The sequence below is a fragment of the Nicotiana attenuata genome, unplaced genomic scaffold, assembly GCF_001879085.1.
Source record: "Nicotiana attenuata strain UT unplaced genomic scaffold, NIATTr2, whole genome shotgun sequence".
Lineage (NCBI taxonomy): Eukaryota > Viridiplantae > Streptophyta > Magnoliopsida > Solanales > Solanaceae > Nicotiana > Nicotiana attenuata.
The window spans coordinates 77209-92491 of NW_017672930.1; the positions used below are offsets into that span (position 1 = coordinate 77209).

The 15283-nt window shown below is 36.3% G+C and overlaps 1 protein-coding gene across 1 annotated transcript; it reads right to left on the reverse strand.

The window, feature by feature from the left end:
* Positions 1-7718: 7718 nt before the first annotated feature.
* Positions 7719-14578, reverse strand: LOC109214974 (cationic amino acid transporter 1-like). The gene is made up of 4 exons (XM_019378956.1): positions 14340-14578; positions 13502-13935; positions 8713-9363; positions 7719-8610 (listed from the first exon to the last, which is right to left on the reverse strand). Exons 2-4 carry the CDS (start codon positions 13923-13925, stop codon positions 7865-7867), a joined length of 1821 nt encoding a protein of 606 aa, XP_019234501.1. The 5' UTR covers positions 13926-13935; positions 14340-14578; the 3' UTR covers positions 7719-7864.
* Positions 14579-15283: the final 705 nt, after the last annotated feature.

Consider the following 15283-nt stretch of genomic DNA (forward strand, 5'->3'; position numbering starts at 1 on the left):
TTCCGCTTCTGCGAAGATTTTTGCACCTGCGCTTCCAATCTCACATCTGTACGCACGCAGGTGCGCTATAAAAATCCGTTTCTACCGTCTTCCTCACCCAGCCTCTTCTCGCTTCTGCAACTCTACTAACGCTTGTGCGACTATTGCACCTGCCCAAACCAGCCGCAGGTGCAGTCATACCAGAACCAGCAGCAACCAGCAATAGCAACATAAAGGAAAATGATCCAAAATCAATCTGAAACACACCCGAGCCCCTCGAGACCCTGTCTAAGTATACCAACAAGTCCCATAACATAACACGAACTTACTCAAGGCCTCAAAACACACATAACAACATCAAAATGATGAATCACACCTCAATTCGAAATCAATGAACTTTGAAACTTCAAACTTTCACACCCGATGCTGAAACCTATCAAATCACTGACCTCAAATTTTGCACATAGGTCACATTTGACATTACGGACCTGCTCCAACTTCTGAAATCGGAATCCGACCCTAATATCAAAAAGTCCATTCCCGATCAAAATCAGCCAACGGAGCTAACAGAACCATCAGAAATCCAATATGAGGTCAAATACTAAAAAGTCAAACTTGGTCAAACCTTTCAAATTTAAAGCTTCTAGCTGAGAATCATTCTTCCAAAACAATTCTGAATAACCTGAAAACCAAAACCGACGATTCACATAAGTCATAATACATAATACGGAGCTACTCATGCCCTCAAACAATCGAGCAAAGTGCAAATACTCAAAACAACCGGTCGGGTCGTTACACTCATTCAGTCAAGGATCAAATAGGACTTTAACTATTGTAATGTAGGCTGCGGGACGGGTAGGATACTTTTAGATATAAGAGTGACTACACCTCCCTAAGCATTTTAATACATATATTTTAACAATTAAAACCCCACACTTATGTCAAACCATAACTCCACCTTCTCATCAACATACATCAACTCCCAAATAATTTAAGCACAATTACATCAAGAGTCACCACTATCAAAAGAATATTTTGCACAACAATGCAACTATTTTTTTTTCTTTTCTTATTCAATTCAAGTGGCTCTCACTTTTTCAAAACAATGCACATTTCTCCTTATTTCAATAGTTCCACTCAAAATCCAAACCAACCACCCCACATTTCAACTTTTACAAAGTTCATAACAATTTTAAGTGCTCACGAAAGGTGAAAAGGTTCAAATAGATGTTCAATTCAAACAAATGGGTAAGCCTTGTAATGTGGTTGCTAATAAAACAGGATTACAGGCTCAAAAGGGGTTAACTAAGATACATAACAATTAGGTGGGTAGAAGAATATAATTGGATCAACAAAGAAATGCCTATATCACTTCCCAGACTGAATAAACTACTAGTTCGCTTTGTAAACACACGGGGCAAGTTCTAGACATCAAATGCAATGCACAGAATTATATAAAACTCACACACACATGGCACATAACTCACTCAGGATTGGACTCATCAAGACACTCTAGTCAAAGCAGTTAAGCAAAGTTAAGATCATATAATTTAAGGTACTTATACAAAAGAGTCAAAAACTGAGTCTAAGCAGCACAACTAAAGCACTCACTATTCTCAAGGCATAATAAAGTCAAGAGATATTGCTTCCATTTCAAATCATAGCACAAGGATTCTTACTTCTAACAAAATAAAAACTAACTACACCTGTTTCAAACAAAACCCTTGGAAAAGAACCGTGGCACAAAGAAAAACCAAGGGGGAATTAATACACTACCTACAAAAGAAAATCTCTTTGGTCTTTTCTTTTAAAAAAAAAGGAAAAAGAAAAAAAAAACTAAGACTAATATGCATACAACATACAACTATCCCCAACCCCACACTTTAAGTTGTGGCATGTCCTTATGACACACAATTAAAAAGCATAAGGTAGAGGAAACTTCCCTGAATCTCTAGTCGGAGTCTGAATCGAAGGCAGGACCCATTCCACGCGCCCGAACTAGTGCACACATCCATGCAGACAGCTTCTTCTCAGCCTTCTTGGGGTACACCCCGCACTTAGCTTTTTCAATAATAGCAGCCTTCTCTTTCACGCGCTTCACCTTCCACTCAACACTTGCTGCTGGATTCTCCTTTTTCACTCTATTTGCTACATTCATCTCAAAACAACGTCTCCTCACCCACTCTAAGCATGAGTTTTCTATCATGTATATCCAGTATAGCTCTACCCGTTGCTAAAAATGGTTTTCCTAGGATGAGGGGGACCTCTATATTCTCCTCCATATTCACCACTATGAAATCTACAAGAAATACGAACTTATCCACCCGCATCAAAACATCTTCTACTATCCCCTCGGGTTTTATAGTCATTTGCTCAGCCAGCTGCAAAGATATCGGCACCGACCATATCTCTCCAATCTCCTTCTCCGGTTTCTTGTAAATAGATAAAGGCATTAGATTAATTAAGGCACCCGAATTGCATAATGTATCAAAGTTAAGAGTGCCTAATGAGCAAGGTATAGTAAAACTCCCTGGATCTCCACACTTTTGTGGGAGTCAATTTTGCAAGATTGCACTGCAATGCTCTGTGAGCTTGACCACTGAGGTCTCTTCCATCTTCCTCTTCTTTGTTAGGATCTCCTTCAAGAACTTGGCAAAAGCTGGCATTTGTGAGAGAACTTCAGTGAATGGCAGATTTACATTAACCTGTCTCAGCATATCTAGAAATCTCTCAAATTTCTTATCCAGCTTTTTTTCTCTATAGAGCTTTTAGGGAAACGGTAGAGCAGGCATGTGCTTGCTCTTTTCATTAGATTCCTCCCTTCTAGAAGTTTCCTCTTTCTTCTTTTTCTCAACACTTTTCTTGCTTTTCTTCTTCTTCGTTCATCTTCAATTTTTAGTTGCTCCCCACTTTCTTTTTCAGGCACAACCTCTTTTTGGACTGGGGTGGGTTCTTTCAACACTTGCCCGCTTCTCAATGTCACAACATTTACCGTTTCTTTGGGATTCTTTTCAGTATCAGCTAGCAGAGTACCTGGGATTCTTTCAGATAATATATTTGTCATTTGACCCACTTGTCTCTCCAAACTACGCAAACTTGTCCCAAGTTCTTTGATAGATACACCATGAGCATCTAGCCTCTCATCTATCTTGACAATGAATGAATTCATAAGATCGTCTAATCCATACTAATTTGATTATTGAGGCTGAAACTGCGGCCTTGGCTTATTCACAAAACCAGGAGCTCCTTGTCCCTGAAACCTAGGGTTGTTTTGTTGCCATGAATTTGCAGTACCTCCAGGTGAACTCCATGAAAAATCGGGGTGCTTCTGACCCATTGAATTGAGGTTATAATTACCCACTCAATTCACTTCCTCCATTGAAGCTTGACATTCATGAGTAGGGTGTCCTCTTCCACATATGTCACATGCTGCATGAGGCTCATTATGTATCAAAGCTAAAGTCAGCTTCCTTATTTCCTTGGCCATGGCATCAAGTTGTACCTGCACAGATGTATTAGTATCAATTTGATGAACACCAGTTGATCTTCTTCTTTCAGCAATCTCAGATGGCCACTGATTTGCATCTTGAGATAACTCATCTAAATTGTGACTATCTCCTCTGGAGTCTTTTTCATCAACGGGACTCCAGCTGCATTACTCAATGTTCTGCGTGACGCCAGTGTCAAACCATCCAAAAAGTCCTAGAGTTGCATCCAGAGTTCAATTCCACTATGTTGACACTTTTGTCCTATCTTCTTAAACCTCTCGCATGCTTCAAACACAGTTTCAGTCTCGTTCTGGCAGAAGTTATGGATCTCTCTTCTATACTTGCCCGGTTTAGCTGAGGAGAAATATTTAGCAAGAAATTTTCTGGTCATCTCCTCCCATGTTCTAATTTATCCCTAGGGCAAGCTTCGAAGCCAGTGCTTTGCATCATCTTTGAGAGTGAAGGGGAATGCCCTGAAGTAAATTGCATCTTGTGACACACCATTGTATTGAAATGTGCTCATTATCTCCTCGAAGTCCATCATATGATTGTTTGGATCTTCGTTCATCTTTCCTCTGAAGACACATATGTTTTGAAGGGTTTGAAGCAACCCTTGCTTCAATTCAAAAAATTTGGTTGCAACAGGATGTGGTCTCACACTTGATAAACCTTGGTTGTAGACCGATCTAGCATAATCACCAAGTTGTCTCCCTTGGCTGGGAGCTATGTTTCCGAACTGGTTTAGAACCAAGGGCTGATTCTGATCCGTTCTCCGAGCCCTCTCTTCTTCATATGAAATTTCTGCATCTCTAATAGCTGGGCATCCCGAGCAGCTTTTTCTCTTATCAAGGATGCCTCTTTCGAAGCTAAATCCATAATATTATAATCTCCAATTACTGCGGTTGAGGATTTCCCAACCTTCTCGATATTCTCAGGGAGATTTCATTCCTTCCTCAATTGTCGCAATTGTTTCTCAATTTTTGGCTCGTGTGGTGGCACTTCTTTCCCAGTAGATCGAGTCATGCACCAATCTAACGTGTAGCCTGCGCATAGTCAAAGAACACCAAAAGTAAAAAGAGAAAATAAAATAAAAAGAAAAATTCCTGAATTAACACTATAAATTATTTCAACACTATTGATTGCCAATCCCGGCAACGGCGCCAAAATTTGACGAGCACAAAACACACACTTAAATATGCTCGCTAGTCGAATATAGTAAAATAAAATATCGTATCCACAGGGATTGGAGTTAAACAGTATTTTCGTAGTTTATAGCTCGATTGCTATCCAAGATGATCAACAGTTGAGAATTATGTGATTTAAACTAAAATTAACAAAGAATCTAAACTATTGGCTAATGACAATCGACGCAAGTAATGAGCAAAGAAGGTTATCAATTAGGAGAAGTAGGGTTGATAGGATAGATATAAGAAAAATATTTGGGATCTAACTCTAGATAATTCACTTCTAATGTTCAAGTGAGTCTCTCGAATTCACTTGGTTATTAATTCAATTGTTTAGTAGAAAATCCTCTCACAATTAAGTCTCAACCTAACACGATGAACCAATTTAAGCTCATGAAGATATGCAAAAATTCGTAGTGGATTGGTCTTTAGGAGAACCTCTCTCGATTATCCTCCTAACTAAGTTTAATCAACAATTCAACTAGCCTCTTTCGATTACTAAGAAGAATCAATGACTTCAACAAATAAAATATAATGCGCAGATATCACAAGTTATGGCTCTCTCGATTACATGAACAAGTGAATATAGATGCAATGGTTAAATCATCCAAAACGATTTCAATGCATAAAACTAGAATTAGTATCCACAAACAAGTATCGATACACCAAATCCATCAAATTCTAAAGAAAACTACTCCATGGATATGGAGTAATTCATCATAACAATGTTTAAATCAAAGGAAAATATAAAACGATCCAAACTCTTGTCTTGAGTGAGGATTGAATGATGAAATCCTTGTGCTTTTGCTTCTCCACCCCCTCCTTAGCTTCTTTCAGTCTAAGATGTGTCGAAAGTCCACAAAATAATATTTTTACATGTATTTATACTAAGTAGGGTCGGGCCCAGACGAAAATACCTGCGCATTCCTGCTCTGTAAAAATTGTACAGGCGCGCTGCATGAGGCAACGCGCCATGTGGGGCATTAGTGGGAAAATCCAGAGACTTGACAAAATTGACAGCAGCAGAAATTGGGCAGTCGTGGCTGTGGAGGCTTCCCAGAGTGAATTGTTTTAGCTCGCTTTTTGATATCCAGGCTTGGTCGTTGACCCCCGAACGCGATCCCGGCTTAATCCCTTGGGCTTTTACTCAGACTTCAAAGCTTCAAATAGCTCGAATTTATTTTATAACATCTACATAGCTCGGAATCACTCCTGCAAGGCGTAAAACACAAAACTAGTGCAAAACACTAGCGATTAAAGGTCAAACTCAATTAAAGTGCAGTAATTTAGAGTGCAATAAGCGACTAAAACACGAGATTATAACCTACCATCATTGATATCTCTAATAATGGTCTTGAAATTGACATAGTGTGATTTCTGAAATGTATTTTAAAAGGAAGTATGCATTAATAGTAAGCATTTGGATTGGACTTATTGTAACAAGAAATGTGTTGATGATCATTATCAGCCACAAGAAGTTCATGGATATTATAGTAACATATTACTATTATACTATTATTATATTCCTTGTGAAAGTGGATGATTTAGTGGTATTATTATATGTTTCTCCAAATATAGGTAATTTATATTTGGTTAGCCTGTTATTATTCGTTACTTTTTAATTATCTCAATTACATTGATAGCTTGTTTTGTAATAATTCGACTCAAATTTCTCATTCCGCTAGTTGGCATGATCTTATACTTTCGTTACTTTCCTGAAAAGGGAGTTGAAATAACATATTTTCTTATGGCAGAGGTTTAATTCTGGTGAAAGTGGAGAAGGGCACTTGGAGGATTGGGCTTTTGTTTTGGTCTCAAACACAAAAGGAGGGCATTTGCATCTATACTCGCTTTTTGTGTCATATTTTAACCTGTGCCCGCTTTGCAAAAAAAATTGCAAGCGTACCCGCTTTTTCACATAACTTCAGCACACGGGGCTGAAGTAGCAAAGACAATTACACAAAACTTCAGCATTTTAGTAGCCGGGCCTGAAGTTCAGCTCTAGAGCTGAAGTTTTTTTTTTTAACTCGCGAGCCAGTTATAAAATAAAAACTTCAGCTCTAGAGCTGAAGTTTTATTTTATAAGTTTTTGTTTAGTAACCCGGAAACTTCAGCTCTAGAGCTGAAGTTTTCAAGTTATAAAATAAAAACTTCAGCTCTAGAGCTGAAGTTTGCCAGTTATAAAATAAAAACTTCAGCTCTAGAGCTGAACTTTTTGTTATAAAATAAAACTTCAGCTCTAGAGCTGAAGTTTGCTAGTTATAAAATAAAAACTTCAGCTCTAGAGCTGAAGTTTTTGTTTAGTAACCCGAAAACTTCAATTATAAAGGGAAGCTGAAGTTTTTTAAAAAGTGGGTACGGATGCAAACAAAAAGACAAAGCGGCTACAGGTTAAAAAGGGGCGCCCAAATAGGACGCCCCGTGCAATTTTTACCAGAAAAGGGCCAAGGAAGAATTGGTTTTAGTTAAAAAAGCATGGACTAGCCAGTTTTCGGACCGTTAATAAAAAATTGCCAGTTTTTGTAAAGTCGTTGAAAATAGTCATTGTTTTGCTGAAACACGGAAAGTTACAGCATAATATGCGGGATTATGAAGCTCCTGCATATAAACTTCCATCATATTATGTTGGAACTCCTTCATACAGACTAAATTTGATTACTTTTGAAATTGCGGCTATTTTTCAATTACCAGTTATAAATCTAGCTATTTTATTTTTATTTTTTCCCTTGGTTTTAGTGGTTAAATGGGCTGGGCTGGTTTTTCCTTCTTCTTTTTTAGAGGTTGACCTTAGAAAGAGAGGATTTGTGTTTTGGGGTCGTGGAAAGCAGTCATCAGATCCTCGGACTATGTCAAGCGACAGGGAGCCTAAGGCTGTTGTTTCTAAAGATACTGTGAATTTTAACCTATATGTTTTTTTACCAATCATAATCATATTAACAGTTAATGTTTATCGAGAAATTTACCTATATACCTAACAAATGACCTGATTGGGTACATATTTTAATATTATCAGTACATAAAAGTTAAACTCTTCCTATGTTAATTCAAAGCGGCTATGCCTGAGAAGTACAACGATAGCGTTAGGTAAATTGCAGCAACGTTCACTAGTTTACTTTAGAAACAGTCTGTACAACGGACTAACATAATATGCATGAATCAAGACAAATAAAATAGGAGCACTAGGAACATAACGCTGTAACATTTAGACACAATTCAGTTACCAGAAGCAACAGGAGGAGCATGTTTTAACCCATTAGAGCTAACTGCATTTCCTTCTTCAATATTATTCTTCCACCCTTTGCTCTTTTCCAACTCCTTTGCTGTGTCATAAGAAGCATGTAGCCCAAAAAAGAAGTAATACACCAAAAGAAACCCTGTCCAGCCAGCAAATCTTATGAACGAATCTTTATCTATTGAGCCTAGAAGAAAAATGTTAATGGCAATGGAGGCTGATGGCAACCAAGGCACAAGAGGCACACCCCATAGCTTTGGATTACGAGCTTGAGGAACAAATATGTAAATCCCCGCAGTTGCCATAAACCAAATAGGCAGAGTAATGCAGTATGCTATCCATCCATTCTCACTAAGTCCCCAATAAGCAGCCGTGGCAATTGAGGACCCGAGGATGAGCAATAGGCACGCAATTAGCTTGTTGCGGTCCGCATTTGTTGTCACGCCGCTCGCATAGTAACGACGAACGAGGAGAGCGAGCGCCACGAGCATGAAGATGAAAAGTGTAGAGATCGACAGGAGATTGGAGAGAATTTCGAGCTTCGTGAAGAAGCCAACGATCGCGGTAGCACTCATCATGACGGCCGTGGCATTAACGGGCGTTCCTGTTTTCGCATCAACATAGGAAAACCACGGAGGCATCATGTGAGTTCGCGCAATGTGAGTGAGATAACGCGCCTGACCAACCGCGCCTACCAGCAACACAGATGTCATTCCTTTTAACGCACCTGCAATCAGTGGCAAAGTCAGGAATTCTGTTAACAGTATCCAAGATTTAATATATACGTATAAAAAGTAATATCTGAACGCAATTGTAGCTCTGCTTCTACCTGCAGCAACAATGTATTGCGCCCAACTCCATCCCACAGCTTTGAACGCGACAGAAAACGGAGCATTAGGATCAATGTTCTGATAAGGCTGCATAAGACAGAGCGTTATAGCCAATATACAGTATACAGTGGTAGTAATCACCATAGAACCAACTAGGCCAATGGGGATATCTCGAGCCGGATCTTTAGTTTCCTCGGCCATAGTTGAAACAGCATCAAAACCAACATAAGCAAAGAACAAAACAGCAGAAGCCTTGAAAATACCACGCGCACCAAATGGCGTAAAGGGGGTGTAGTTCTTGGTATCCGACTTGATTAGGCCACATATGATGATGAAAATGATCACGACGATATGAATGATTGAGGCAACGTAGTTGAGACGAGAAGAACCCTTTGTGCTGCGAATTGCAATGATACAGATGATGAAGCAAACACCAACTGCGATTGGGTCAAGTTGGTTGTAGCCCTTGGCTAAACCGTTTACAGTGATAAGAAATTTGTCAGCCCTGAAGTTCAGTAGAGTTGCAAAATAAGAGGTCCAAGAACGAGCCACTGCAGCTCCACCAATCACGTATTCGAGGAGAATATTGCCAGCAGCAATGAAGGCCACGAAGTCACCAAGCTCCACCCGCAAGTAGGCAAATGAGCCACCTATATAAAACGATCATTTCAATACTTAGTAAATATTCCATGAATATTGTTGAAGCTAGGATTATGTAAATAAAATTGTGCGTTCTGTAAAAGTTTAAGCGTCTAAATGGTCATACACTTCAAAAATTATAAAGTGATTAGACCTATTGCAAATTCCAATGTCAAAGTATAAGTCGTAATCACGGATATTCGATGAAAATCATCCGTCATGGTTCATTTCGTTTTAGACACAAAGATATTAATCTACATGTTATCGCCAAATATTATGTACAAAAAAAAAAAAAAGGATGCCGTGATTGTTCATCTAGTTATATAATTCTTAATCTGAAATTTTCAGTAAACAGCCGTAGCTTTAATTTCTTTTAATTTTATTAGTTTACAAATAGCTTATGAACAGAGAAAGGATTGTAATAACACTAGTAAGATGTGGTGCACGATTGTCATGTGATAAAATGTTGAAGGGTTTTATACCAGGGATAATTAATTTGGAACTAGATTTTGCTGATCGAAATGCGGTAAACATGTTACAATTAGTTCAAACTAATTTAGATGGGGAAAGAATTATAACTAGTTAGGACAACTTGAACTATTGAAAAAGACAATCCAATGTGCGAGTACATTGGGGGAATATGAATGTGTAAACGGGTAAAAGAACCCTAATTACCCACATGGCTAAATCCATATTAAGTTATTAACATTATCTTCGTTTTTGTTTACGACAATCAAAGAATTCCAGAGGGTCTATGATGCAAGGTTGCGACACTCGCGGGATAATGGATTCATTTTTAACTCTCTTTTATTTAAGTATTTTTATTTATGATTGACTATGTACATTTAACTCACACATGACAAATTATGTGTTGTACTTACAATTACCCGAAGAAATCTACTCCAAAATTCAATCTCATGCTCCCTATGGTAATAAATAAAAAATAGTGACTATTTTTTATTCCCATTTATTTATGTAACAAACTACCCTTTAGTAGTCCCCCCAAAATATAAAAAGAATCAAGGGGAAAGATCCTAAAAGTCAAATATATAATGCAGCCGGAAATGAGAATTCAAAGCCATTCGTCAATTTTGACGCTAATTAAAACGTAAGTTGACCCCAAAAAAATGAAAGAAAATGAAAAGTGACGTAGCTACGTTGGAGGCTTGTGCTTCCATTTTCCAACCTGGAATTTTGACTCTTCAACGCCCAACTACACTGGAAAGGAAACACTGCCATAAGCCATGTGAGAAATCCAATATTCCTGGTTTGCTAGCGTTGACCGCAGAAAAGGACAACCACAACCTTTGGGTTCATTAAGTTTTCAATATCCGGCTGTACACAACCCAAACGACATTTATATTATATTGGAGATTCCCCCCCCCCCCCCCCCCCCTAATTAAGTGTATTAGGAAGTACTCCCTCCGGTCCAAAATAAGTAATTTTTTGGTATTTTTTTTGTGGTCCAAAATAAGTAATTTTTTCAGATTTCAAGAATGAATTAATTATTTTTTTCCTACATTGTCCTTGGAGTAAATAGTGTTGGAATATGTGTTAGGAGTGTTTATGTGAGATAGTAAAGGTTAACATGGTCAATTTTATTGCTAATTAATGCTAAAAGGTAGGTTTCTTAATCTGTGTGAAAACATCCAAAAAATCACTTATTTTGGACCGGAGGGAGTATCAAGTAAGTCCTTTAGTGGATATTGAAAAGGAAGAATTTTATAATATCCAATGTTTTAAAATGCGGAGGCGTGAAGCGAGGCATTTTACTTCTGACGAGGCGAGGTGTAACCCTGAGATATGGGGCGTACGTCCCACAGATCTTTAAATTTTATTAATTTTAAGAATTTTAAGATAATATAAAATAAAAAATAATTATAAAAATTACATGAAAATCATAAAATTATATCAAATAATCTATTTAAAATATTTATGAATTATAATTCATCTATGAATAATACGAAAAATATGACATATATCATAATATGCAAATTAGTTGCAACGTTGTTACAACTCAAACATCAAAAGTTATGTATTCGATACGAAATCTTATATGTATCTCTTAAGGAGTAATGAATCTTGAAAGAATTTCGATATTACAATTTGATTAAAAAAAATTAAAATACTCATTTTATTTAATATGATTTCTATTTGAAAGGGAATTTATGTAAAAACATAATTCACAATTTAAATATGATTATCTAGCATCATTTATTTTTAAGTTTTAACAAGTTAATAAAGTGACACATAATTCACCATACAATACCATGATAACTAATTATTGTAAATAGTTACTAACTAATACTGATCTATTAAATTAATAAGTATTGTATCTCGTAAACGTGAAAAAAATAATATTTAGGGAAATAATTATAAAAAAATAAATTATGGACCATTATATAATAAAGACATAACAAAAGTTAATAAATAAATACTTTTTAAATGAATATTGATTTGAAATTTACTATCATAGCAATCTTAGTAGATTACGTGCAATAATTTTTATTTTTATTATGACATGAAATACTCTCAACTTAATAATTTATGATTTAAGAAAAATAGTTTGGAATAGTCAACGATTTATTAAGAAAATTTGAGGATTTACAAGGTTAGTTACACACAATTGCATAAAGTTCTATTTAGGCGAGCCCAGCTGGGCGTTGGGCGTGTCGGGGGCGTAAGCCCTGACGGCCAAGACGTAAGTCTCGCAGAACTAAACCCCACACATAAGTCTAGGGACGTTTTACGAGTGCTCCACCCTGGGCCGAGCCCCGGGCAAGTCCTAATTCTACCTTTTAAAATAGAGATATTATCAAAATATAAAATCATCACAGGTTTGAAAACAGTAGAAGATAGTGGCGGATCCAAGATTTTTAAATGATGTATGCTCATTTTTTTTTAATCTAAAAATTACTAGTGAGGCTGGGTGCTCAATTAAGGTATTTATAGAAATTATTACTGTTTTTAATATTAGTAATAGTTTTGGCTCTAAAAATAATGGGCGCTTAAGTAGCCATAACTCAGAGTCGATCTGCCATTGGTAGAAGGAGATACATAGGACCATGACTTTACACCAAAGTAGTAATATGTGTGTTGTATTTATTAATTATTTGAAATGGTTTGGTCATTTTTGAGAAAAATTAGATAGGACTTCATTATATTGCTGAATTTGCAATAAACGCATTGACACTTCAGAAATTTCAGCACAAAATAAACATACAGGACAACTATAAGTATCTTAAAAGATTTTATACCCAAATATAGCTTCATGACAACATACCCCTAATTTAAAGCCTTACATGCAAACAATACAACAATTAATACCAGCAACATGGTGGCAGGCACTTGGCAGTGACCGTGGGATTATTTAAGAGATGTAGACTTTTAATTTATTAAAATATTACTACTTTTTAGGATCTAGTTTTTCAACTCGAAGTATAAGATTCCATAAACTTAAAGACAGTTTTTAAATATATAGTGCAAATCATTGGGCAATCAAGGCAAATGCATGTGTACGCTAGCTGTTGATTTTAGTATTTTCATTTTTAGAACGGCCAAAGATTCGTAATCCTAACTTTCTTTCTTTTTTATAATTCCATATCTGTCAAACGAAGAAGAAGAAGAAGAAACAATGAAATACAGACAAGAAAAAAAATCACGTTATAGACGCATATAATCCGCTTTCAAACAGTTGTCACTATCATTTAAGTCCCCGTTAGTCCAACGGAGTACTTTGCCTAATATTTTTTAAATATATCCTTTCATCATATTAATATAGGAAAGCGTTAAATTCATAAACTTTGTATATACTTTTTTTAAAAAAATTAACTATATTTTGATTTTTTTTAAACCTGTATCTACTTTACCATTGAGAAGTGTTTTTAAGAAAAAGCATAACATGTGTACACTTACACTATCAATACATTATAAACAGTGGCGGAGCTAGAAGCATGAATGCTGGTTCGGCCAAACTTATTGTATTTGTGAAAAATTCATTAAATATATAAAAATATTAAATTTAGAATTCAGTAACTTAAAATTATAGTTCTAAAATTAAAATTCTGGCTCCACGATTATTATAAGTTAAACGATCCGTAGGAAATTAAAAGGAACATAAGATGAACAGAATAGTGTACTGATGATTACCTGCAACCGGAATTTCAACGGCAAATTCAGTGTAGCAGAAGACGGAGAGCAAGGCGGAGACACCGGAAACGGCATATGACAGAACTACAGCCGGTCCAGCGTCTTGGCTAGCTTCAAGCCCCGTCAGTACGAAGATTCCTGCACCTATCACGGCTCCCATCCCGAACCATATCAGGTCCCACCAATTCAGCGTCTTCTTCATTTCGTGCTGACTTCGTGACTTGGATTCTATCTCCGCCTCATCTCCCGATCGTGTCAGTACCCGTTCTATTAACCTCGTCGGCGTTTGCCTCAGTGCCTTCGCGTAATTGCCCCAGCTCTTAAATGACTCCTCAGGTAGAAAATCATCTTTTGTGCAAAAACAATTTCTTCTCCTAATTCCTCCGCCTGATTCTGTAATTACTTTATCACTTCCTGTCCCCATGCTTCACTTTCTGCATATTCCAAATAGTAGTACATAAAAATTAAGCTGATTTTATATTATAAGAGTGAATGGCAACATAGTAATAATATAGTAGTAATTAAATGAAAAGAAGAAAATTTCAATATGTGCCAGTTAGAATGAAAAAAAAATGTTGAATGAGTTGATTGTAGGGAGATCATCTGTTTCGGAGGACTTCATGGAAAAGCAACGTTGACTCCTGGTAATATTTTTAACTTCATAACTCCATTAATTAAATAAAACAAAAGAAGAAAAATCTCAGATCCAAAAATATGAAATAAAGATTAATGTAAAAAAAAAGACCAAATTTCTTTCACTGCTTGAAAATATTCCAAAAAAAGTATAGGCCCGGATACTTGGAGAAAAGAAAATAGAAGAAAGAAAAGGAAGTAAAACCTATTAGAAACGGATTTTGGTTCAAAGCTCCAAGAGAATTCACAGAGACACAGTAATATGCATGTACATAGACGAATAGTCGTGTACTATAGTAGTCTATATAGAAAGAGTTGCGTCGTGTGTGTGAATCAGATCTCCTTGATTTGTCGTCTGGCAAAAGATACTAATTGAAAGAGCAACCAATTGTGTATGAATGATTTTCTTTATTTGGGGGGAGGGGGGAGGGGGGGTAGGAGGGATGAGTGTGAAAGAGTAAGATTGTTTTCTTCTTAATGTGATGGGACAAATTAAGATGTTGGACGAGTTTTGTTGCTTATTAATCAATCAATAAGTTGTCAACCGGCCCTATTGTAATATGTATTGCAATAATTACTGTGCAGTAAAACATAAATCAATACGTAACTGATATATAAAAAAGGAAAGGGAAAAAACAAAGACCATAGACATTATCCTAGAGTTAATTCCAAAAACCCTTGAAGTCAAATAAAAAAGATAGACGCAATCAGTTGGACTTAAAACAGCATTGACTTCCAGGTTTGCGTCCTTTTATGACTACTTACATTCAAACGCAAGTTACTAGTCTTTTCCTGCTTATATTAAAAGATACTAGTACTATAATTACCTTATCCAGTTCAGCTGTGTTGACTATTTAGTTTTCCTTTCCTTAAACTATAGGAGTAATAAATTTTAAAAGAGTCTTCATTCAAAAAATTTGAATTATTTCAACTATTAAAAAAATGGGCGAGAAACTATACATTATTAGAGACGCCCCAAAAAATGAAACAAATAACTAAATGAAAATTTGTGTTTAGTTATTTCCTTTATCTTTATTTAATTTTTCAGCACCGAGCACCTTTGGATGAAGTAATAATAAGATAAAACTAAATAACACCGATTTATATAATGATCCAAGGGATCGAAAGAAGTGAAATCGTAAAGAATTA